A 26,117-nucleotide genomic window follows, 5' to 3' on the forward strand; every position below is an offset into this window, starting at 1 on the left:
TTGAATCACTGTTGAAAACCAGTTACCCAGGGCCCCTGTCCAACGGTTTCTAGTCCCAACCCTGCCCCTTCTCCGCCCAACCCACAGCGATATCTTTGAATCTCTTTCTCTATCTCCTCAGATCCTGTCCCCAAACACTTGGCGGAGCAGCAGAGCGGAGAATAGAAGGTACGCGCGCGAGCAGGAGGCGGGGCCTGAGGCCTCGATGGGTAAAGGAGGTGGCCTGTACAACACATGCGTGGTAGTTAGACGACTTCAACCGCCCCCTCCCTGCGGCCAATCAGAGCCCGCGGCGCGCTCAGGACGTATGAACGTTGTGTGGGTCGTTACGTGCCAGGGGGGCGACGTAAGGGCGCTCCGCGAGCCCGTCTCTCCTCGAATGAAAGGAAACAACCTCCGGCGACAGAGCTCCGCTCTTAGGCGCTGCCGGAGAACCGAGACCGACTTCTTTCTCTTTTCCCTTATTGGCGCTTCTCTCTTGCCTTCCGCCTCTGGGCCCCGCTGGTGAGTCCCTACAGAACCTTGGGCCCCCCATTCTCTGCCCGGCGGGAGAAGACAAGGAGGATGGCGGTGGCCAGGCCGCCGCCCCTGCCCGTTGTTATAGGGGACTCTTGGTGGTCTCGCTTTATTGTCAGGGACCCCAGAAGCGCCGTTCATTGTAGGTACTTGGCGAAGAGGCTGCTGAGAAAGTGTTTTGAAGGTCTAGAAGGAGACGTTAGGTTTAAACGTAGACTTCGGGGGAGGGGTCGCAACATTTGAGGAGGGAAAAATTGGGAATTTTTAGTCTTTGCCATTTCTTAAGACATATTTGGGAAGGAGGGAGACTCCCAGTTTGGGAAGAGGAAGGGAAAAATTGTTAGGATGGCAAGAGGGTTAGCTTTAAAGAATGAGAAAAAAATCTCTGGGGTGGGGGCAATTAGGGGTGAAACTGAGGTATAAGGCAAACCTTACAGCGAGGACTGTTAAAGGGCGAACTCCTGGGGGAGGGGGCGTAAAGAAAGTGGTAGGAGGATATTTTCCTGAATTTGGGAAGATTGGGAAAGGACAATTAGGGGACCCTGACTTAACGACTGAAAGGAACCTGCTGAAGTGTTTTAGAGGAAGATAGTTTTGCGACTTTAGCGCTTGATTAGAGAGAGATCTTGGAGTCCAGTGTGTATTGGGGAATAAATAACGGAGAGGATCGAGTACGTTCTGTGTACCATCCTTTATGATATGGACGAACGGCGCTGCATTCTTTTGCAATTTCCATTCGTTTCGATATTCTGCGTGGAAGTTGAAAAATCTTTTGTTTTTGAAAAACCTTTTATTTTCATGAGCTTACTACGTAATGTCAGATCTTATTCATACAGTACAGATTCTTTCTCGACCCTTGGGCTTAAAACAACTGGAAAATTCCTTTAGTTTCCTTTTGAATAACCGCAAAAAGCAGTGCGAAGCATGTAATAATACCGTGCAACCAAATTCAGGTGCCCTTCCGGTACATCTCTTATTCGTTTATTTCTGTATACTGTAACTTTACCGATAGAAATACTGCTTCTTTGGGGATCACGTTTAAATATTTTGATTTATATATTTCAACTAGCTTGCGTGTGGAGTGTTTTAATCTTCCGGAACTGCAGTTTTTGTTTTGGTTTTTTTTCTCTCCCCCCCTCCCCCCATGAAAATGCTCTTTCAGAAACCAGGCTTTGAATGAGCTCTTGAGTTGATTCTTGAATGCTCTCTTTGATGTTTCAGATTATTTCTACCTTGGTGCTTCACAGCATCTTGCAAAATGAGAAATGCATTGATTGCTCGTAGCTTTAGTTTTTTTTAGATATTTAAATTGTTTCTTATGTTGCTACTGTTGCCTTGTTATTTCTGCTTTGTAGCATTTTCCACGTTATGTTTCTTTTAAGTACCATGTTTCACTGGGTGAAAGCATCAAACTTTGATCTGTACATGCCCTGAAAAGCGTTTTAGACTAAAATTAAAATGCCACGTAGCTGTGGATTATTATGAACCCCTTAGTATTGGTCCTTGGAATGCCCTCATTCTACTTCATTAGACGCGACAAATGTGACAGTATTAGATAAAAATCTGTATTTTTATGATAAATACGTTTTTGCTAGGAATCATTGTTTCCATGATGTTCTCCACTTCATGCTTTACAAGGAGGCTGTTAAAAAAAAATCGAGATATGCACAGATGCATTATTTGAATTTTAGTGGAAAAATCCATTTAGTCATTGGACATTGGGGAAAGTTTTTAATTGGTTTATTTGCACTTCTGTGTGGCTCTATTCACTTTAGAAATTAAATTTAAACCGATTACAGAAAAAAATGCAGTAGAATATTTTTAAATGCAAAGTAAAGTGTACCTTTTTTCTCTTTTAGGTTTCGGGTCTTCAGTGTCTAGGAAGGCAGATTCTCAAAATTAGGGTGAGAAATTTGACCGTTCATAAATCGAAAGAGATAGAATTTAATATGGTTGGAATTTGGGGGATGGCATTTCAGAATTAATATTAAGAATAATGAGTGATTTTCCATTCTAGTATTCTTTATCTTAAGCCAGTTTTATAGCCAGTGTTAAGATTTGTATAGAAATTGCACATTAAAGATGTCTATACAGATTACATTTATACAAATAGGATGACATGGAGAAATGCTGAATATATTACAGTGATTTTAGAGTACTGCTATTCATTGCATAGCAGTAAGGAAAACTAGTTTAGAACTCAAATAGGAAATTATGGTGCTATTAGTGCATTTTGGTATTTTGCATAGTTACTTCTAAAAATTTGGGCAGCTATATTCTTGATAAAGCAACTAAACACATACTTGCCTGAGCAAATGCTAACACACTTCCCCTTTTCTTTCTTTTGTTTCTTTGTTATGTCCTTTATTTTTTTAATCCTAAAAGTATTTGCTGCCTGTTGTCAATCAGCTTCACAGCCAGTGCTATGAATACAATACTATTGTAAAGTATCCTTTGCCATTTGGAAGATTGAGGTAGTTAAAATTGTAGATATCATTAAGAGTTTGTTAACGCCATCAAAGCGACTGTCAGGGCCTTTGAAGTTTTGATTAAAAGAAAATCCTAGACATGTTTTCTTTGTGGCTTCATGTTAAATTTTGATTGTCTGAATTTTTATATTGAAAAACACTGAGTGGTTTGTAGGTATTCACTTGTTGGTATCCAGCTACTACTATTCTTGTTGGTGAGCAAATGGTTCTCAGAAAGCTGTAATGTAGTGTTAGCCAATTTTTTCAGCATGGTAATATGAAAATGTTCAAATATGTAGAAAAATGGAAAAGACTTAGTACATTGATTTTTTTTAAGACAAAAGTTTGAAATTTTATTGGTCATGAAGTGTTTTGTGTATGGGACTTGAACTGCTTAGTCCTGTTGATTTGGGAAAGCTACACAAATCAGATAACTGGTTTTAAATTTGCATAGAATTGTCCAGAATTTTAAATTTGGTTAGTATTGTTCAGAAGAATCCATGTTGAGATCAATGATCTAAATCTGAAACCTTCCATGTTAGAGCTTTTCTTCCCTTTTCTGACTATACTGTGCTATCTGTAATTAAAATGTGACCAAATTTAAGGCTAATTCAGAAAAGCATTTCTTCCTGGACACAGTACTACTAATTTAAGTATGAAAATTACTACATTTAGAAAACCACTATCCATTTGTGACTTAATTAATAAGCAGTCTTGGAGTAAATCTTAGAGTCATATAATATAGCTGTTTTATGAATAATTGGATCCTAAAGCCTGCATTTTAAAAAAGACTGTTAGAAGCTTAGTTTTTTTCTTTACGTGAACAAAGAATAGAATTGTAAAAAATAATTTCTTAAAGACATATACATGATTTTTTAAAACTCAGAAATCAAGTTTAAGTGTTCAAAAGTTATAGTTGAGTAAATTCATTTTACTTTTATTGTTCTGTCAACATGTGGACTTTTAAGAAATTGTGCAGTTACAGAATTCTGTTACCTCTGAATATTTTATAGTTTTATTAGTAGTTTTTGCTCTATTCTTAGATATATAATTCTTTGTTTCTTTGAAGGGGCACCCCAGCTATACATGAAAAATATGTTACATTCATTATGCCAGCAGGTGATGATTTATTATTGTACATTGTACATTTTTATCCACATAGAAGTGGTTCTAATTCTTTCACATATCTCCTAGTTTGGGAGCAGTTTGATTTTTCTTAATTACTCTAAACTTCATTTTTAGTTATCTATTTGTATTTATTACAGAGGTGTCTTAGGTTTAAATATTGGTTCACCTATACAAACTAGCTATTTGAAAATGTATTATTTAAACCTAGGTCAAACATTAAACAACTTACATGAATATGTATAAAAGGATTTTAAACCAAAATTAACTCTTTTGTTACCCATCTTACTCTCTGTAGCATTTCTTAAGGCTTAAAGTGGCATTCTAAAGGCAGTTTAAAAATCATGTCAAGCTCAGTTGAACAGAAAAAAGGGCCTACAAGACAGCGCAAATGTGGCTTTTGTAAGTCAAATAGAGACAAGGAATGTGGACAGTTACTAATATCTGAAAACCAGAAGGTGGCAGCACACCATAAGTGCATGGTAAGTACACTGCAGCAACCAAGAGACCTTGAAATCATTCACAAGAATAATAATGTGAATATTCCTGAATACTAAAAAAGAAAAATCAGTTAAATTTGTAAGCAATGATTTATCACTAATGCTATGACATTTTTATTGGAAAATTTCCTTTTAAATTTAACATCTTATTCACTGTTTTGCTGTAACTAATTTATATGTGAACTTTAATTTTTTAATGTAATTTATAGCTTTTTTCATCTGCTTTGGTATCATCACACTCTGATAATGAAAGTCTTGGTGGATTTTCTATTGAAGATGTCCAAAAGGAAATTAAAAGAGGCACAAAGCTGGTAAGTTGGTATTTCTGCCTCTTGAGAATAAAAATTATTTTGAACTCATTAAGGAAGAAATTGCTTATTTTAGAGTGCATTGTGTTACTAACTGAGTTTAATTTTAAACTGCAGGTTTTTTTTCTGAGCCAGCAAAATTCAAGGCTGGGTTTAACTTATTTACCACTCAACGAAAAAGGACTTAATATTATTCAGTTTTTTCAAAAACAAAGTTTTCTTGGAGGCTGTGTTTACTTAGAAAACAAGCAGTTTGATTAATTTGAATATATCATGTATTCATTCCAGTACATTTTTCATAATTCTGATATATTTTCATCTTTCTTCATAAAGTTGTCATTACAAATGAAGATGACAGTACCCTCTCAAGAAGAAAATGTTAGCACTTGTTGAACAAAGTATTTCACTGTGATTGAGGTATATAACACAGTATATATGACTTTGGATAACTTTCAGTGAACATTACAGGAGTTTTTGTGAAGCTGTGCTAGAGTAATTTTCCTGTAGTTGTCTTTTCTACCAGTGATCAAATTGGTAAGATATAATATGCTCTACTGGAAAAGTACTGTGATCTCAGTTGATATTTATGATACATTATGATTTAAATTAATGGAAAGATTTATTTTCATTTAGTTTTCTCATTTTGAGCTTTTTGTTGAAATTACATACATAAATTTACCTTCAGTAGCTTCACTATTTAGTGTTCCATTATTTAAAATACGAGTTTGGCAAGACACAGATCTATGTTTTTAGTCACTGTATAACCTCTTATTTCACAAAGAATTTGAGACAGTTTTTGGATGAAATGGTGATGAGATAAGTGCTACGGTTTTCAATGGAGGTTTTTTTTTGGTTTTTGGTTTATTTGTTTTTTTTTACAGTTTTTGGCCGAGGCCAGGTTTGAATCCACCACCTCTGGTGTATGGGGCTGGTGCCCTACTCCTTGAGCCACAGACGCCGCCTGGTGCTATGGTTTTGATGATCAGGAGTAATATTTTTTGAAATGTAGTCTTATAATAATAGATAAAAAGCAATATGAATAAATATAAGTTCAAAAGTAACATAAGAAATTTGCTTTAGAATAGTGTCAAATTCTAGTATCAGTATTGGTACAAGTGAGAATCCAGAGGTCAGAAAGCCGGACTTTTTTGTTGTAGTAAGTCCTTAACTGAAAATGTTAATCTTTTCAACCCTCAAAACCGTAGGTAGTAATATAAAGCTCCATTTTAAAAACATGATTTTTATTTAGTGTGCTGATTTCTGAGAACCAGAGAACAATGTTTTTTATTTCCTAGTCCTTGAAACAAATGCAGATACAAAGAAAGAATGCTATTTACTTGAAAGTGGTTATTCATTCCTTGGCATTATGAATATCACTGGAAAATACTTCTATATCCTGACCTGGCATTTTTGTCATTTGATGTGGCTCCTCTAGTCAGAACAGGAGGAGTTGGGCTCCTAATGTTGAATATTACTAACAAACGCAGTATGTAGTTTTTTGTGTTACATGAAGCAGCAGCGTATACCTGGTAGCATTGCTAAATTCAATGGAGATTTGATTTATTTGGACCCATTTGTTAAGAAAACATCAGAAGTTTATACAAATTTTGCTTTTATAAATTGTTTTGATTAATTTTTTTTTTTTTTTTTTTTGCAGTTTTTGGCCGGGGCTGGGGTTGAACCCGCCACCTCTGGCATATGGGGCCAGCGCCCTACTCCTTTGAGCCACAGGCACCACCTAAAATATTTTCTTTTTCTTTTCTTTTTTCTTTCTTTTTTTCTTGCAGTTTTTGGCTGGGACTGGGCTTGAACCCACCACCTCCCGATATGGGGTCAGCACTCTACTCTTTTGAGCCACAGGTGCCGCCCTGTTTTGATTAATTTTTAATGTTATAATGTTAGGAGTTAATTTTTTCCAAATTTATGTTATAAATAACTTGTCCTTTGATCTAAGGAGTGGAACAATATTGGAGGTTGAAACCACAAGTTATCATAAAAGACCTTGGTTTGAATCCCAACTCTGTCACTAGCTGGGTGACCCTGAATAAGTTATTTACTTCTCTAGGTCATGTTTTTCTCACCTGCAAAAGGGGGATAATGACAGTACTGGCCTCCCAGAATTATTGCCAGGATTAAAAGAGAGAATATATAGGATTTAGGCTGGTGCTAGGCACGTAGTTAGGACTTGATAAATAGTAGCCACCTCTGTAGTAACTGTTTATAAATAAAGATAAGGCATTGCTAATATCATTGTAGGCTAATGAAAAGTATACTGGGCTGCCACTACATAACACATTAACTAAACAGTAATGTTGCATAACTAAAAGTGCTACAAAAGATACAAAGAGTTATCTTAGAAAGAGTGTTTCATGTGTCATTTTGAGGCTGTGGACGTCCAGCTTTGAGAAATAGTGGCAGAAAGGGACAACTACTTTGCTTCTTTTCCTTTCTCCACAGTGTCAGAATTTAAATAACTTAACGTAGGAAATAGGAGGGCAGAATTTATATGTTTAAGTTTGAAATAATGTTTAAGGTTATTTTTAGCCCTCAGTGGTCCTCCTTTTCCTGTACAAGGTGTCCCGAGTTACCCCTAAAGTCGCCATACATAGGGAAAATGGGAAATTGTAGGTAAATGTACCTTCATTTACAAAATATTCCTTACGAAATTTTACAAAGAGGTGGCTAACACATAGAAAATATTTTGTAAATATTTTTAGGGGTGACTTTTGGGACACCTTCCAGCATTTTTATATGACATGATGTTAACTAACCAAACTTCCAGATTTTAGTTTTCTTCTTTACTTTCCCCTGTGTAGACTGATCTAAGTAATAAAAGGGCCATAAATTAAAATAAAAGGAAAGGAAAAAAGTGGAGAACGTTCATGTAACTAGATAAGCTACATATAAAATTAATAATCAGCTTCTCTAATTGACTTTTGAAGGCATTTTATCCCATGAGCTTATTGGCCTTGGCCTGTTCATCTGGATTTCTAGGTGAAAAGTAGGTCATGAATAATCATTGAAAACAGGAGTGCTGGCCCGTGAATGCTTTCCAGACAGATTTCAGTCTGTACCTGGTATTGGCTCCAAAACTGCTCATTTTCCTCAAAGAAAAAGAAATGAGAGAGATTGGGGCTTGAGGCAAAAAAGCCTTTGTATGTTGGTGGCCAGGTGGGTCAGTTTTGCGAGGATAGAAGGGTTCAGTGGAGCAGGAGGTGTGGGTGTGTGGTTTCTGTGTTCCTGCTGCCGTAGGCAATTTTCCAAGGTTTTCACATCAGCCACAAGGATCAGCAGAGGAAAGCCATTCTGCATGAATATATTCATCTCTTTTCATCATCTTTAAGTATGTAGCACCAAGGCAGACCAGGAAAAATTTGCCAGAGTACTGAGGCATTTATCACTGAGGCCCTGTTTTTGTAGTTTAGACAGATACATATTTTTCCAGAATGATTTCCAGTTCCTACTGAAGCCATATGGAGACATCACATCTGCACCGTCTATTCTTATGCTCCAAAAAATCTAGCCAAAAAATGCGAATTTCCAAGTAAAATTGTGAGTTATCATTGCTTTTTGCAATTTGTTTAAGGAAACACTTGAGAAGAGTATATTTGAAGAACATATTCTGGATAAAGCTAGGTGGTGAGATCCCTAGGAGCGTCTACATTGGATACCTACTGTTCTAATTGCTACCTGTGTCAGATACATATCAAACTATAAAAACAAAGAGTTCAAAAAGCCTTTTAGTTCACCTTCCTTTCCCTTAGGCAGAATTACCTACTTGCTATCCAAGATAAGATTTCTGTCCACCCTGTCCTTGAAATAGTCAAGAAATTGTGATTCTACCCAAGTACAGGCAGTTGCCACACTATGAACAAGATAGGTTCTGTAGGTTTGTTCTTAAGTTGAATATCTATGTAAATTGGAACAGGCATATTTATTACCTGTAATCACCTCCATTCATAAGTGTAAATTGTGCAGAAGTTGGTTGTTTGTAACTTGGTGACTGTCTGTAACCTAAAACAGAACCAGTTGTACATATCTCTTCAGAATTCAAAAATTCATCCTTCTGTATAACTGAAGTATTTCTCTTAAAGTCATTTATTCTAGGTCTGTCTCCTTCCCTAAGAATTAGTTGGGGTCTTTTCTTTTCTTTTTTTTTTCTTTCTTTTTTTTGAGACTGAGCTTCAAGCTATCACCCTGGGTACAGTATTGTGGCATCACAGCTCACAGCAACCTTCAACTCCTGGGCTTAAGTGATTCTCTGGCCTCAACCTCCCAAGTAGCTGGGACTACAGGCACCCACCACAACACCCGGCTATTTTTTGGTTGTAGTAGTTGTTGTTTGGGAGGCCTGGGCTGGATTTGAAACCACCAGCTCTGGTGTATGTGGCTGGTGCCTTAGCTGCTTGAGCTACAAGGCGCCGAGCTGTGTTTTTTTCTTCTTACTTGATGACTGTCCTCAAGTCACTCCTAAACTTTCCCTTTTTAAAACTAAATTTTACTTAAACATGTCTTATAAAATCATCTGAAATTTTTTTTCTACTTTTTCTGGTAGGAGAAACTGCTAATATTTGTTGAGCACTTAACATATGCCAGGGACTAAATACATAGTTGTATTAAATCTACACAGTCATACTCTGAGATTCATCTCTACATTATACATGAGAAAACTGAGGCTCAGAGAAGGTAAGTAACCTGGCTGTGGTCGTATAGCTAGGGAAGGGCACAGTTGGGATTTGAATCCATGGCCAGTCGACTCCAAAAACAGAACTCCTAATCACCAGGTATACTAAACTATCTTCTGAGCTACTCAACCCACAATCATATTTTTAAAAATACAGGGATTAAAAAAAATAAAAAATACACAGATTAGAGCTTAATACTTTTCTAATAAAGATGGAAATAGTGTTGGATTTAGGATATAATCAGACTCTTATTAATTGATTTGTTCTGTTAATAGCATTATCTTGTTAGTTTTTAGGACAGAAACCCTATATATATCCTATGTAAGAATGTTCTGATTACCCTCAAGATATTTCTTGAAATATCTCTGAAAATAAAAAGACCGATTCTACATGAAATTTATTTTGTTACTCCACCCCAGAGAAACATGGTGTCTAAGAGTTTATGATCTAGGTATTGGGCATGCCATGACTGCATATAAGACATTCATGGTATATACCTTTTTCTGTTTGAGAGGAGCCTTGCCTATTTAGGTAGTTAAGATGGCTTCCTAGAATGGAGAAATAAGAATCCTATGTACTTAATTCTGATATGAGGACAATTAAGATCCAAGTACACAGTGGGGGGTGGGGAGAGCTGAGAAAGGGAAGGAGGGAGAGGTGGGGGGTCAAGGGGTGTGATACACCTTTTGAGGGTGGGACACAAATATAAGAGAGTCCTTATCTAACAAAAGTAATCAGTATAACCTGGTTCTGTGTACCCTCAATGAATTCCCAACAATAAAAAAAAAAAAGATGGCTTCCTAAAGCTGATGAGGTTTAAAAAAATGAAATGAGGTGTCTGTGGTGGCTCATGCCTATAATCCTAGCACTTTGGGAGGCCAAGGCCCAAGGATTGCTTGAACCCATGATTTTGAGACCAGCCTGAAGAACATAGCAAGACCCCATCTCTATGAAAAATTAAATTTAATTCAATTAGCAGAGCACAGTGTCATGTGCCTATATTCCCAGCCACTCAGGAGGCTGAGGCAGGAGGATTGCTTGAGCCCAGTTCAAGATTGCAATGAGCTATGATTGCACCACAGTACTCTAGCCTGAGTGACAGAGCTTATACACTGTCTATTTTTAAAAAGAAAGAAACCCTAAAAATAATAAGTAAATGGAGTAAGACTAGGAAATACGTTAGCCATGCCAGAATGGGTCGTTGAGGTAGGCATTAGCATAGAGTAAGGTGTGATGATTGCAGGATCTTTAAACATTACACAGGAATTTCAATTCTGATAGAGAAAAAGGAAGGGGAAAGGAGGATTTTTCAGGAGACAAGTGATATGCACTAGTCACTGTAAAGAAATATAATGATGGCAGCATATTTTTCCACATAGATGTCTTCCTGTGAGCATCTTAAACTCAGCCTGTCTAAACCAGTATTCATTACTTCCCCCACCCTGAAACCTGATTTTCTGCATCCTTTACCTTCTCCTTCCATATTGGTTGATCACGTTGATTCTATTTCTCAGATGTCTCTGCCTTTTCTTCTTTACTTTTTTTCTTTTTGGCCAGGGCTGGGTTTGAACCCACCACCTCTGGCATATGGGGCCAGCACTCTACTCCTTGAGCCACAGGCGCTGCCCCTTTTCTTTCTTAATGCTGCCCTATATCCAGCCATTATCTTGTCCTTCCAACTTACCCCTAGCAGTTGCTGATCTCTCCTTTTAAAAGCTATGTCATTCCCTAACTCAAAACATGTAGTGATTCCTTATTATATGCAAAATAATGCCCAGAGGTTTCAACGTATCATGCAGAAGTCCTCTATTAACTCGCCTTTTCCATCCTTATCTCGTTCTCCTTTAGTTTCCCCGACATCCTCTCTCTGCTTGTCTCCCCTGCTGTTCATGTACCTCTGCTTGTGTTCTCTTTTCCTCCTAGCTGCTTCTCAAAATTCCTGTCTGTTTTTGAGGTCTTGCTCAAACTTTATAGTTTGTGTCTGTAACACAGTATAACACAATGTGCATTGTATTTGTTACATATGCACAAGTTTTTCTTTACTGCTTTGTGGATGGTAGGAGAGTAATACTGTATTCTCTGTGCCTAGCATAGGATCACATGGGGGTGATGCATGGACAACACTTAACATGGTGCTTGTGTGTCCTTTGTGCTCAGCAGCATTCTAACAAGTGGGCGCTCCTTTTCAGTTGAATTTGAAGATAAAAAAAAAGGCTTCAATTGGATAATAATGAGAAGCCTCAATAATGAGCTAGGTGGAAATTGACCAGGGAAGTCATGGCCTAGCATAAAATTTGTCCATTTTAGTTAATCAGTGTTTTTCTGGTGTTTGCAGCTTTTAGCAGTTTGAAAAGGGAAGAGTGCAATCTAGAGGGAAAAAACAGGTTTGTTATTTCTTCCAGATGATGGAGAGCTGTGCATGCCCAAACATGAGAATTCTCATGTTTGTTCAACCTTTATTCCCCCAGTATAGTGTTATTTTTGTTATTTCCTTAGGTATCTTATTTGTCAATACCCACATGTCATACAGAGTCTACTTTTATTTCATACTTAATTGAATGCCAACTTTGTACCAAGCATAATGCTAGCCACTTTGAATGTAAACATGAATAAATATGGGTTAGCCTTGTGTAAAGAATGCTATAGGAGAACTGGGAAAGGGGATCACAGTTAATTCTGGGAAGTCAAAAGCCTCCATAGAAAGTGATATTTGAAATGTGTTCCACCAGGAGAGTAATGGAGGAAGAGTTTCGAGGAGGGGAAGTGGTCAAACATGTTAAACGAGTACTAAATGCCAGTGTTAATCTAAAGTAGTGTGTAGCTAATATAGCATTCAGTAAGGAGAAAATGGTACACCTGCATCATATAGAATGCTGCCACTTTGCTTTCTGCACTCATAGAAGCAGAAGATGCCAGGTGTCTTAGAGCAGTGGTACCTAGCTAGTTCTACTAAATCAGAAAAAGAAGTGAGGGATGAAGGTTGCAGACAGATGTCTTTTGAAAAAGGTTCTCGGGTGATTTTTGGTGAACACCCTTGGTTATGGTCAGGGGTTGACAGACTTTCTGTAAAGGACTTGACAATATTTAAGCCTTTGCAAGCCTTGTGATCTTAAAGAGAGGATACCTGAGAAGGGTGAAGTGTAGAAGAACAGGTCTTCTCAAGGACACCACAAGGATACACCTTCGAGGTCCTCTCTATGGTGACTCAGCTCTTGGGAATTTGTAAACTTAACTTCCTGGAACTTGGAAATTTCCAAGTTCCGTGAAATCCTGTAGATCTGTAGGGGTTGGAATAGCATCTCCTTAATTCAGACTGGCCAGTGAGAAGGGTACCTGTGGGTTGAAACGTTTTGACTGTCGATAAAAAGGGAAAGAGCAAGCCAGTCTGGGAGCGCAGCCATTTGGAATTCTCCTACGCCCTAAGCTCCCAGCCGATGAATAAACCCTTCCTCTTATAAACATGGTGTTTGGGTGCTCTTTCTCTCTGTTGGGCCTCGTCTTCCTGCAACAGTGTTAGTTGCAATCACAAACAATGCACAAAGAAATGAAGGTAGTTGTGTTGTAATAAAACCTTATCTATAAAAACAAGTAGCAGGCTGAATTGGCCCCACAGGACACCTACTTAGGATATTTTATGAGGGAAAGAAGTGAATTTTCTTCCTGAAGATTTGTTCAGTGTCCTCATTGTCATTTCTGTCATTAAGTGAACATGCATTGTGAATGTATTCATATAAATGTGAATTTCTTTTAGAGAGCACCAATTATGATGTGAAGATTCATTTTAATGTATGCAGATATTTTACTTGTCATTTATTTTAAAGTGAACTTTGCTTTTGAGGTGATTAAGCAGAATGAATGTAAGGTCAAAAGTAGAAACTTAAAGTGTAATAATAGAGAAATTTGGTCTTTGGCTATTATTTTTTTAATGCCCAGTTTTTTAAATACTTTTTTATAATTGGGAATACTGTAAATTAATGTCATTGTATAATTCTCATTTCCTTATGCTAATAGAGGAGAACCAAAACCAATAATATAAAATAATTTATGTCTGGTTTGGGGGGAGGTCTCGATACTTACTTGAGCATGGATGGGTATTTGGTGTTCTTCACGGATAAAATACAGTCAGCAGCATGATCGTTTATAATTTCTCAACTGGAACAAACCCACACCTGAGAAGAACCTAAGCATAAAGATCTGAGCTCAGAAATGTCTGTCTGAACCTTTCAGATAAAAGAAACTTCAAGAGAATAAGAGAATTTACATTCCTCATCAATCATGATTCAGAAAGTTGGATGGTGTTGGAGTATGTGAAATTCAGAGCAAGTTCAGGAGATTAGGTTTACATGATAGGCTTAGCTCATTTCCCTCTGATTTCTAAGATGTCTGAAGTGATCTATTCAGTAACTGCTTAGATTTAGTCTGTTACTGTAGTAAAGACTTCACATGTACTTTTTAGTGGCCTTATTTTTAGAAAGCCCCTGGAATTTAAGGTCCTAATCTATTTTTCAAGCAGCCTATCAGCTTATTACTTTTCATTGACTTTGACAGCTTTCAGATTTCATTGTTGCTTTCTGGCTTTCCATTTAGACCTTCTAAGTAGTGTTAAGTTTGTGTTTTTTATAAGCCCTCAAAATGATGTATTTTTTAAAAATGTGCTATGATAAATATCTTCAACAAACAAAAAAACTGTAAAATAATAGTAGCTATAGGATCAAATAGAAACAGTTATCAGTTCATGTTCCACATTCCCACAGAGTGGCATCCTTTTTAGGAATTAACAGATAGATTGGACGGCTGTCAGTTAACCAGATAATTCAGAGGCCATTCTGTGTTCTAAGTATTGGAATGTGTGAGATATTACTATAAATAAAGCAATGAACCTAGAGTTAAGGAGCATTTGGGGGGCATTTCTGAAAACTTGTCCCAATGGTACTATCCTGCTTTCTAGTGTTTACCAGAGGTAATGTTATCTGTTATTAAAAACAAAGCAGTAAAACCAAACACCTTTGTAAGGAGAACTTTATCTCCTGTAAAAATATCCTAGGTACCCAGTTCTCTGGTCCAAGTGCTTGGCATTTTTTCTTTTGGCCTACGGGCTCAGGAACCTGGCCTCTTTTTGTAATCTGCTTTCCATTCTTCATTCTCTCTGCATTTGAAGCCGGTTTCCTGAAAGTAGTAACTACTTGGCTGAGAGAATTTGTATCTGTACACTGCTAGTCAGTTAGTTAATGATATGCATAGTAAATAATGGGGCAATTAAGCTAGACAAAGCTAAGTTGTAGAGGGCCCTTCCACCCTCCATTCCCTGAGGCAATATCTAACCTTTCGGAAGTTAGAAGTCTTAACTTTAGTTTTACTCCTCTATAGCCACTGAAAAAAGCAATGATTTCCCTTTTATTCTTTAAGACTTCTTTTTGCTAGCTGAATTTCAGTCCTGGCCTTAGCCCACTTGACTGAGAAGCAGGTATGTCCCAGCCTCCGGCTCCTATCAGACTTTAACTAAGTCATGGTCCTTTCTGTTCCTGTGTCTCCTCTCATGCATGACTCAGTTCCTCTTTCATCTGTGGGTCAGCTCCTTGAGACTCAGCTCATGTGGCACAACTTAACCTTAAGTTAATGTAACTTTTCTAAAATACCATGGAGATGCCATGCAAATATCTGTAATAGGACAGGACCTTTTTTTTTTTTTTTTTTGAGACAGTCTTACTCTGTCACCCTGGATAGAGTGCCACAGTGTTATAGCTCACAACAACCTCAAACTCTTGGGCTCAGGTGATCTACATCAGCCTCCAGAGTAGCTGGGACTGCAGGTTAGTGTTCCCATTTTTAGTAGAGACAGGGGTCTCCCTCTTGCTTAGGCTGGGCTCAAACTCCTGAGCTCAAGCAATCCTTCCTCTTTGGCCTCTCAGAGTGCTAGGATTTATAGGCAAGGTCTTTGGGTTTTTTGCTTTTGTTTTTTCGGTATTCCCACCTTGGAGGTGGTAATAAATTATTGAAGTTTACTGGGTTTACTGTGTAGCAAACCGAATAGAGAGGTAAAAATAAAACAAAAATCATTATCAATGAAGAAGTTTTCACCTCTATTTAAGCCAAGAATTTGGTATCAGGATTCAAGCAGGATAACCTGAGAATTAAGATGTGTACCTAAATTGGGGGGCAGGAAATTATCTGTTGATAGAATATTTGATTATATGGGTCAGGCCTTTTTAGGGAGGGTGAGGGGGATCTACCATTGCTCTTGAAAAACATGTTCTTGTCATGTTAAATTTAATTTTCCTACATTTGAGGGAGCCATGGATACAGTACGAGCATAATGATAAATGGCAGCTGACAGTCTTTATGCTGAGAGGGCTCACCAGGGACTGTGGCAAATTGGAGAACAAGTGTTTGTGTAAAGGGGATACTGGATGTCATTACTAGGATACAACCAACTGGTAGGTAGGGGGCCCATTTTCCAATTCTATTTTTTTTTCAAGAAAGGGCCTTTTTTTTTTTCTTTTTTTGAGACAAAGTCTCATTCTTGCACTGGATAGAATGCCCTGGTATCATAGCTCACAGCAACCTCAGACTCTTGGACTCAGGTGATCTTTCTACCTTGGCCTCCCAAGTAGCTGGGACTATAGGCACCTGCCACAATGCTTTCCTAATATGTTTCTTTCTTTTTTTTTTTTTTTTTTTTTTTGGACACAGAATCTCACTTTTTTGCCCTCAGTAGAGTGCCTACTGTGCCGTTACAGCTCACAGCGACCTCAAACTCTTGGGCTCAAGCAATTCTCTTGTCCCACCCTCCTAAATAGTTGCTATTACAGGCACCTCCCACAACACCTGGCTGTTTTTAGTGACAGGGGTCTCACTCTCGCTCAATCTGGTCTCGAACTCTTGAACTCAGGCAATCCACCTACCTCCGCCTCCCAGAGTGCTGGGATTATAGGTGTGAGCCACTGCTCCTGGTCTTCGTTTCTATTTTTAGTAGAGATGGGGTCTCTCTCTTGCTTAGGCTGCTCTCAAACTCCTGAGCTCAAGCAATCCACTCCTCTGGCCTACCAGAGTGAAAGGATTATAGGTGAGAGCCCCCACACCCAGCCAGGAGGGCCTCTATCTTTTAGTTGTAGTTCCCATAACATTCAAAAAAAAAAAAAAACTCATACTAGCCACCCATCTGGTTTCCCAGCTTCTTTAATTTTTCTTTTTATCTCCTCTTAATTTTCAACCTTGCTAATCTTTTACCCCGTTCTTACCACTGCTCACTGTGTGTCCTTCAACTGGATAGTTCTCAGTTTTACCATTCTCAATCCTAGGTCAGACTGTTTAAATATTTTTAGAAGTACCTAAAGATAATTATGTTAAATCTGCAAGTATTAGCAACATGAATGAGAAAAATATGCCATATTAAAATCTTCAGTAACAGAGTAGGCTTACAGTCAACATTTATAGGCACTACTTCATAAGGCACAGTGTTAGTCTTCCAACAAAAACTACTCTAGAAGGAATTGATGGATAGAATCTATACATTTATAAAAATAATTAGCCATATAAGGGAGTCAACTTGCAAGAGGCAAAATGAACACTATGTATCTTAAGCATCACAGGAGTTCAGGTAAAAAGCATTATTTCAGGAGTTGGAATGAAGACAGCAGTTATTTTTCCTTTTCTCATTCATAGGTAAGCAAGTAAATGTAAACTTTCTATTTTGGTATTAGTATGCATATTTTTTGCCATTTTGTTAGTACTTTGCCACAAATTTGACTGCTTGCATATGAATGCTGTGTAGAATAGAGCCTATAAATTCTAATTCAGCAAAATTCCTACTCCTAATCTTGAAAAGAATTTTCCCTTCTGAAAAATATTTATATATATATATATATTTTTTTTTTGAGACAGTCTCACTTTGTTACCCTCAGTATAGAGTGCTGTAGCATCATTGCTCATAGCAACCTCAAACTCTTGGGCTCAAGTGATTCTCTTGCCTTAGCCTCCCAAGTAGCTGGGACTACAGTGGCCCGCCACAGTGCCTAGCTATTTTTTTGTTGTAGTTGTCATTATTGCTTGGCAGGGCCTGGGCTGGGTTCTAACCCCCCAGCCTCAGTGTATGTGGTGGGCACCCTAGCCGCTGAGCTTACAGGCATTGAGCCTGAAAATATTTTTATTAGTGTGCCTTTCTCTTTCTCTTCTTCCTTGAGTGAAATTGACAATAAAAATAAGCTTTAAAAAATATCACCTGTTCTAAGTTGCTGTAGTTACCTGGTTATTTGCATAGTAGATTCATTTCACTGTAGCAGCCTGAAACAAATTACATTGTGCAGATTTGAATTTATAATCAACCCACAACAATTCTGATATATTTTGAGCTTTCAGCTTCCATCTCATTTTCACCAAACTCAGAGAAAGGTATTGAAAACATTTGCTGGCTTGGCGCCTGTGGCTCAAGTGGCTAAGGCGCCAGCCACATACACCTAAGGTGGCAGATTCAAATCCAGCCTGGGCCCGCCAAACAACAATGACGGCTGCAACCAAAAAATAGCCAGGCGTTGTGGCGGGCGCCTGTGGTCCCAACTACTTGGGAGGCAGAGGCAGGAGGCTCGCTTGAGCCCAGGAGTTGGAGGTTGCTATGAGCTGTGATGCCACAGCACTCTACCCAGGGGGACAGCTTGAGACTCTGTCTCAGAAAAAAAAAAAAAAGAAAACATTTGCTGAGTATTCCCGATTTTTTAAAAAAAATTTACATATAAAAGGACTTTTGTTCAGTATAGAAAAAAAAATGAGAAAATACAGGGAATTGTGGCTGAGTACAGTGGCTCAACCCTGTAATCCTAGCACCCTGGAAGGCTGAAGTGGGAGGATTCCTTGAGCTCAGGAGTTTGAGGCCAGCCTGAATAAGAGCAAGTCCCTGTCTCTACAAAAAATAGAAAAATTATGCAGGCATGGTACCATGCCCCTGTACTCCCAGCTACTCAGGAGGCTGCAGCAAGAGGATCACGTAAGCTCAGGAGTTGAGGTTGCAGTGATGCCACTGCACTCTAGCCAGGGCACAGGGAGTGCGTCTGTCTCAAAAGAAAAAAATTGGAGAGAGAGAGAGAAAAGGAAAGAAAATATGGGGAATTGTAAAGAAAACTACCCAGAAATAGCCAGTCAGCATTTTGCTATATTTGCTTCCACCTATTTTCAAAGAATATATGTTACAAACACACTTGGGATCATAATTCACATATTTTTGTATCCTGCCTCATCTTTTCACTTAATACACGTAAATCTTTTCCTGTACCATTAGAATTTTTTTTTAAACAATGAATATAGAATATTCCTTGGGCAGTGCCTGTGGCTCAAGGAGTAGGGCACCGGCCCCATATGCCGGAGGTGGTGGGTTCAAACCCAGCCCTGGCCAAAAACAAAACAAACAAACAAACAAACAAATTCCTTCATATGTGTATACTTAAATTTATTTAACATTTTTTCAGTTGTTTTCCATACTGGCCAGCTATTTGAATTGTTTTAAATAATTTTGCAATGAATGTGCTTGTACATGAATTGGTTAAGTCTAATTATTTTTTGACCTGATTTATAGAGGTAAAATTATTAGATTAGATTATACAAATTAAAAAGCCTTTGATAAATAAAGGAAATTGCGTTTTAAGGAGTGGGTACCAATTTACAGCAGTATATAAGAGTGCCCATCTCACTGTGTCTTTGCCAATGTTGAATTCAATACAGTATTTTTAACAGCACCTCTCCTTTTAGTTTTGCTTGCTAACTGAATTCAGTGAGTTTTCGCAAAGTGTACCTATCCAAATCTGTTTTATGTGTAAGTGTTAAGGTAAACTTCTTGCAGCAGAATTCTTGATGTTGGATAATATTCGATTTATTAAGTCAAAAGATTATGTTGCAAAATAGCATATGTAGAATCACACAAAAAATATTTCACATGAGCATTGTAACATTATAAGGAATCTCTGCTTGATGAATATGACTCATTTTTTAATTTTACTTGTGTTCTTTTGCGTTTTCCAAAATTTCTATAAGTATGATTTTAGATCAGAAATGTAATTTCTACTACATAAAATAATAGAACCTCATGATTAAGTTGCAGTTCAAACGCGCTACCTCCTTATGAATTTATGAAGACATCCAAAAGCTTTCCCTGCTTGATAATTTGGCACAGTATTTCTTTGTACAGTTATAATTTGAAGTTTCTATATTTATTTAAGGAAGTGGGGTATTTCTTGAGTAGTAATTATGACACCAGCCCCCATGTTTTCTGAGAAGTAACTATATCGAGAGTGTTTCTGTTTATGACACATACGAGTATTTTTTATGATAGCTTGAGAAAGAGTTTGAGTGTTTGACTTAGAAAAACATAAGAAATTGTATTGGAATTTATATTAGTCTTTTGGTATACCAAAATTGCTTAGGGGCTAAGTAATCTAAAAGTTAGGATGAAAAGTGTTCTTTATGTTCTGATTAATAAAGAGGAATGGGAACAGTTTAGAACAAGGTATCTAGCAAACAAGAAACAAACTACAAGTATTTAAGATTTACTTATTGTGAATCTATTTTGGCATGACATTTACAGCTTAGGAAATAGCCTCATTAAAAGTTCATTCTGTACAGTACACTGTGACATGTCAAACAAAACCACCGACAGTGATTGTTATGTATTTCTTTTAAAGGACTTTTTTTCTAAATCTAGAGCATGAACTAGTAAATCGATATGAATTATCCAATAAAAAACAGAAGGTAAGGTATATTAAAATATATTAAAAGAATGTTCTTTTATCTGTTTGCTTGAATTCATAACACAAGAGGTAAGTAAGAGATTAAATTGAAGGAGACAAGCATATTTTCACAGTATAACCTGGCATCATAAAATATTGACAGAGGTTGAGTTATTAAAAAAATTACCTTCCCTCAAACTGAAGAGGGAGGACAAACTACCTAATTTTTTATCCTCTTTCTCTCACTTTAAATTGATTTTACCAGGTTTTCAAATAGTGTGTGAGATTTTTTGTCCCCAAAATTCTCATTGATTGAGTACTAATTTTAAGGATAATTTTTCTCTGGAATTAGACATCATATTCTATTAATTTTGTCAGTTATTTAACTTCTCTTTCAGTTTTTTATTTAACATGGGGAAAAATATCCTCAGAAAAAATTGTATTCAAAGTATTTTTTGGAGAGAGAAAAAAATAACATTAATTACAAATTTTTTCAGTAACTAATTTATTTTTCTTGACAGAAATTGATATGCCTCTAACGTGATATAGCCTTAAAAAGTCACGTGCTAATATTACTATTTTATTTTGCTGTAGATGTGTTCTTTGTGCCATTGTCCTGGAGCAACAATTGGTTGTGACGTGAAAACTTGTCACAGGACATACCACTACCACTGTGCGTTGCATGATAAAGCTCAAATACGAGAGAAGCCTTCACAAGGAATTTACATGTAATTATTTAACTTCTCTTTAAGTTTTTGTTTTGTAACAATCATACTCTCTTTAAATTTTTATAAAACTTTTTCCCATTTCAAAACATTTCATCATCTCTTAAAGGTTGTTTTGATAAGGAATTTCATACCTATAGAAATGGTGTAGGACATGTAATATTTTTTGAATCCAGCTTGTGAATGGGATTAAGTGCACTGGTCATTTTCTTAATTTGAAAAGTGAGTTTAGTTTGCTCACTTGATAATTTTTTAAATTCTTCATTCTTTTAGGGTTTATTGCCGGAAACACAAGAAAACTGCACATAATTCTGAAGGTACGTCGTTCAGCCGCTTTTCAGTTCCAAGAAAAAATTTGAGTAAAATGAGTAAATTATACTATATTACTTTTACCATAAGATATATCTCAGTATTAAGTACATTTAAAAATTTAGAAAAGTGTTAAATGAATGTGCATAGTGAAAAAGATTTTTGAATTTTTAAGAAAGTTTTTACCTCAAAGTTCTTAAAATGTACATTGAAAATTTGTTTATCTTTATGTAAGAAATGATGCTAGTGGATATATGTGTGTAAGGATAATATTTGAGATTTTACTACTGTAGATATTACAAATAATATGAACTTGGGAGTACTAGTACATTTTGTGATCACATTTTCTGTTAAATTCTTATTTGCATTATAGTACTTTTTTAAAAAATTCACATGTGGGGCAGCGCCTATGGCTCAAAGGAGTAGGGCACTGGCCCCATATACCAGAGGTGGTGGATTCGAGCCTAGCCTCTGTCAAAAGACTTGCCTACTAGAGATAGGTTATTAAAATTTGTGGCCCTGGAATATTATGCACCCTTAAAGAAAGATGGAGACTTTACCTCCTTCATGTTTACATGGATGGAGCTGGAAAATATTCTTAGCAAAGTATCTCAAGAATGGAAGAAAAGGTATCCAATGTACTCAGCCTACTATGAAACTAATTTATAGCTTTCATATGGAAGCTATAACCCAATTATAGCCCAAAAATATGGGGAAAGGGGAGAAGGAGAGGGGAGGGGGGAGGATGGGTAGAGGGATGATGAGTAGTGGGACCACGCCTATGGTTCATCTTATAAGGGTAAGTGTGAATCTTTCTAAATGTAGAATATGAATGTCTTAACACAATAACTAAGAAAATGACATGAGGGCTATGTTAACCAGTTGGATAAAAATATTTCAGATTGTATATAGACCCAGCACACTATACCCCATGACTGCATTAATGTACACAGCTATGATTTAATAAAATAAAATAAAATTTAAAAGCAATTAAATCTAAATTAAAAAGTAAAAAAAATTGTGGCCCTTTCTGATCTCTTAGATCTTGGCTTTTATAATACAAAATAGTATTATTTCTACTTCTGGAATCCAGACTAATCCAAATACTTTAAAGTACTGATTAAAAATACAGTCATTAGCAAAATCTAGTTTTAAAAGTAAGCAGATGAGATAAATAATAAGAGAATGTTTTTGAGATGAAAAAGTACGACTGAAAAACCTTTATAGTGCTTTTCCTCTGGTTTTGTTTTTTCTCACTTAATTCTAGAATTAAGTAAAAAAAATCCTTTGTCAAAGATTAAACTTTCCTACCTTTTATTACTTCATATTTTAAGTGTGTTTATTTGATAATTTTTAAGTTATAGTGACCATATATGTTAAGGTGAAGATTGAGACTCATGATCTGATGAATACATGTATATGAGCATAGTGGGATAGGACATTTGAGCTATTTAAGAAGGATGATTAATATATACTGTTTAATATAAATGGCTCCTATTTTATTCCCTAGATTTCTGAAGCTGATAGTACCATCTAGTGGTAGAGAAAAGTCACTGCAGACTGTAGAATACTACAGTAGGACCTATGTAAGTTGACTACCCACTGGACTGCAACAAACTGGTCAACATACGGAGGTGGTCAATATAAGGAACTAGGCCTACTGTACTGATACGTACATGTGTGCTATCTCCAGGTAGTGTCAGAATTAAATTAAATTATAGGATGTCTGCTGGAGAATTGCTTGGTGTGTGGGGAAAAACCCCTACACACATTTGGTCACAAAAATGTTTTGTGTTCTGTTAAGTAGAAAAAAGTTTCTTTCTTACGAAAGTATCTTACTTCCAAAACATCTTTTGCATTCTCCTAGATAGCTGCTAACACCAAATGCTTCCTCCCTCATCTCCAGACCCACAACATAGCATCACAAGCAAAAGGGGGATTGGAGTATTGTTAGACATAATTAGGTATAACAGATGTGCTTCATATATTCTTAATGAATGCTATAGTAAACTTTTACACTTCAAACTCACAATATAGGGAACACTGTCAAGTCAAAAAAAATCTTAATTTACTTGAGGTTGATTTTGTGTTGGTAAAATGTTGGTATAATTAAATTGTATCTTTTCAAGCAGGGTACTGACACATTCATCTTCACAAAGTTAACTGTTAACACAGCAATTTTTAAAGAAGATTTTATTGCTAAATTTAAAATACTTCTATTGTTTGATCGTGGTTATAGTACACCCTGTATAGGGCAGATTTTGTTACCCTGAAGACTTACCTAGGGTAAATGAAAATTATGTAAACATACGGAGGTAGTTAATGTAGTGAGGTCCTCAACTGTGAAGGTTCTACTATAATTTTGACCACCTTTTTGCTCTGAAATTTAATAGCTAGACCTAAATTCATACTTTTCAAAGCAACTTTTCTTTAAATGTAAATGACAGGCTTAAAACAATTTCAAATTTGTGGTGTAATTTATTTGAATTTTGGCTTCACATCTATAGAACATTGGGGCTATTTGCATCATTGGTGTACATAGTACATTTATACTCATGTTATAGAACCTGAAGCATAATTTTATAATTTAAAAGTATTACAGAGTTTATATTTATGGAATTTTGTCTTTTATCACATTAATTTAGCTTGAATTTAATTGATATTGAGTGATTGATCAAAAACAACTTCCAATTGTTCAGTTGTTCTAATGAAAAACATATGTTAATTGTGATTTATGATGGGGGGCAGTATAGGATTGTATTTCAGGTACTGTCTCTAGAACAAATAACACCTGTGGAAATTTTTTTTTTTTTTTGGAGACAGAGTGTCACTTTGTCACCCTCAGTAGAGCGCTGTGGTATCATAGCTCACAGCAACCTGAAACTCTTGGGCTCAAGTGATTCTCTTGCCTCAGCCTCTGGAGTAGCCAAGATCACAGGCTACTACCACAGAACCCAGTCATTTTGTAGAGACAGGGTCTTGTTCTAGCTCAGGCTGGTCTCGAACTCGTGAGCTCAGGTAATCTGTCACTTTGGCCTTCCAGAGTGTTACAGTGTTACAGGCGTGAGCCATTGCACCTGGCTACAGTTTCTTGATCATTTGCCATCTGTGGCTTAATACTTACTTTACAAATTCTTAATATGATAAAAACTATATAATTCAGTTTGCTACGTTAACTTTATGTAATAAAAACGTTGAAATATTAGATTTGAGAATATTTGCATAATACTATATTAATTTCCCCATGATAAATAAAATATTATTGAATATTCAATACCTAAAACCTATACCTTCAGTTTTGCTCTAGAAAAAAACGTGAATTATGAGTTTGCAGAAGCAATTTTTTTTTATCTATAGCCCAAGGTATTTAACCATTTGATGAAGTTTTGAGCTATCACTATGTTACTAGACTATTAGAATGCCAGTCCCAGGAGCTATATATATTTACCTATTAATGATGATGGCCTAAAAAATGATTTAAAACATATAAGAAAAAATGTCTTTTCATAATAATATCTCCCCTTTTGATGGTGGCAGCTGAGTACAGGGTCCCTCTAGAATTATACACAAGCTGGTAAATTTATTTCACCCACTATGTGCCAGGCCTATTATATAATTGGGGATATGGGGATAAAATAGGTAAGTCTCTACTCCCAAAGAGTTGTAAGTCTAAATTTGAGAAATGCGTATTAAATAGTTGCACAATTAACTGGTTAATTACAATTTTAATAAATGTCATGAATGAGAAATATAGGATACTCTGAGCATGTGTTTGGGAGGACCTATGAGGAAATTTCATTTAAATTCTTAAAAGACTAAAGAGGATCAGAGGAACATTCAGTGCAGAAGGAATAGCATCTTTGAAGACTCAGAGGCAGGAAAGAACTTGATGCTTTTAAAGAATTGATAGAAAGCTATGAAAGTAAAGGCTAGGATGGCACCTGATGAGATTGGGAGAAGAATGCATGGGTCAGATTGGTAAGGATTTTGGATATTATCTTAAGGACAACAGGAGGCATTTGAGGGTTTTACACAGAGGAGAATGGCCCTATCACAGGAATCCTGATGAGTAATTATAGAAGGCTTGGATTGTAACTATGGGGTGGGCAGAAGTAGACAGATTTGATAGAGTGTTCAAAGGTAGTATCTATAGGACTTAGAAGGAGAATCCAATATAGGGATGAGGGAGAAAATGTATTGGAGATGTCTTCAGGTTTCAGGCACTAAAAAGATGGGTAACTACTAATGCAATTTACTTAAATAATGGTAGAGTTGGAGCATGCTTGTGAGGAAAGTTGATGAGTTAAGTTTGAAAGGTTGAGTTTGAGATACTGTGAGCTATCCAAGTATCAGATAAACAGATGGATTTATATGGTTCTTGTTCTCAGGATAGAAATCTTGGCTAGAGATAGAAAATTGCCAAGTGTGAGTGTAGATGATTGTATCTTTGTGAGTGAGTGAAGGAAAAGTCCCCTAAGGATAGAGTTCAAAAGAGAAGATGGCCTAGGACTGAACTTTGAGGAACTTTAAGAATTAAATGCTGGGTCTATAATGATGAGCCTGCAAAGGGAGAGAGAAGAAATGGCTGGAGAGAAGAGGAAAATCAGGTGCCTTAAGTCCTAGAAACCAATGGAAGGAAGAGAGTAGTTCCAGAAGGACCAAATTGTCAACTCAGTATATTGTTAAAAAAGCATTCATTGGGTTTTGAAGAATTTAGAGAATAAAGGGAATCATGTCTGCATCTTACTCTTAAATCTTTCAGGCAAAAAAAT

General features: G+C 36.6%; 1 protein-coding gene across 2 annotated transcripts in view; it reads left to right on the forward strand.

The window, feature by feature from the left end:
• Positions 1-351: 351 nt before the first annotated feature.
• The window catches only part of PHF6 (PHD finger protein 6), a 49,694-nt gene continuing 23,928 nt past the window's right edge, over positions 352-26,117 (forward strand). For both annotated transcript variants that reach the window (XM_023517371.1, XM_023517370.1), the window contains exons 1-6: positions 352-504; positions 2,376-2,420; positions 4,408-4,591; positions 4,819-4,920; positions 20,906-21,039; positions 21,310-21,353. In XM_023517371.1, coding sequence (XP_023373139.1) covers positions 4,454-4,591; positions 4,819-4,920; positions 20,906-21,039; positions 21,310-21,353 — 418 coding nt within the window. In that variant the 5' untranslated portion in view covers positions 352-504; positions 2,376-2,420; positions 4,408-4,453. The remainder of the gene's footprint in view (positions 505-2,375; positions 2,421-4,407; positions 4,592-4,818; positions 4,921-20,905; positions 21,040-21,309; positions 21,354-26,117) is intronic.

The sequence above is a fragment of the Otolemur garnettii genome, unplaced genomic scaffold (assembly GCF_000181295.1).
Source record: "Otolemur garnettii isolate 467f Iridium unplaced genomic scaffold, OtoGar3 scaffold00109, whole genome shotgun sequence".
Taxonomy (NCBI): domain Eukaryota; kingdom Metazoa; phylum Chordata; class Mammalia; order Primates; family Galagidae; genus Otolemur; species Otolemur garnettii.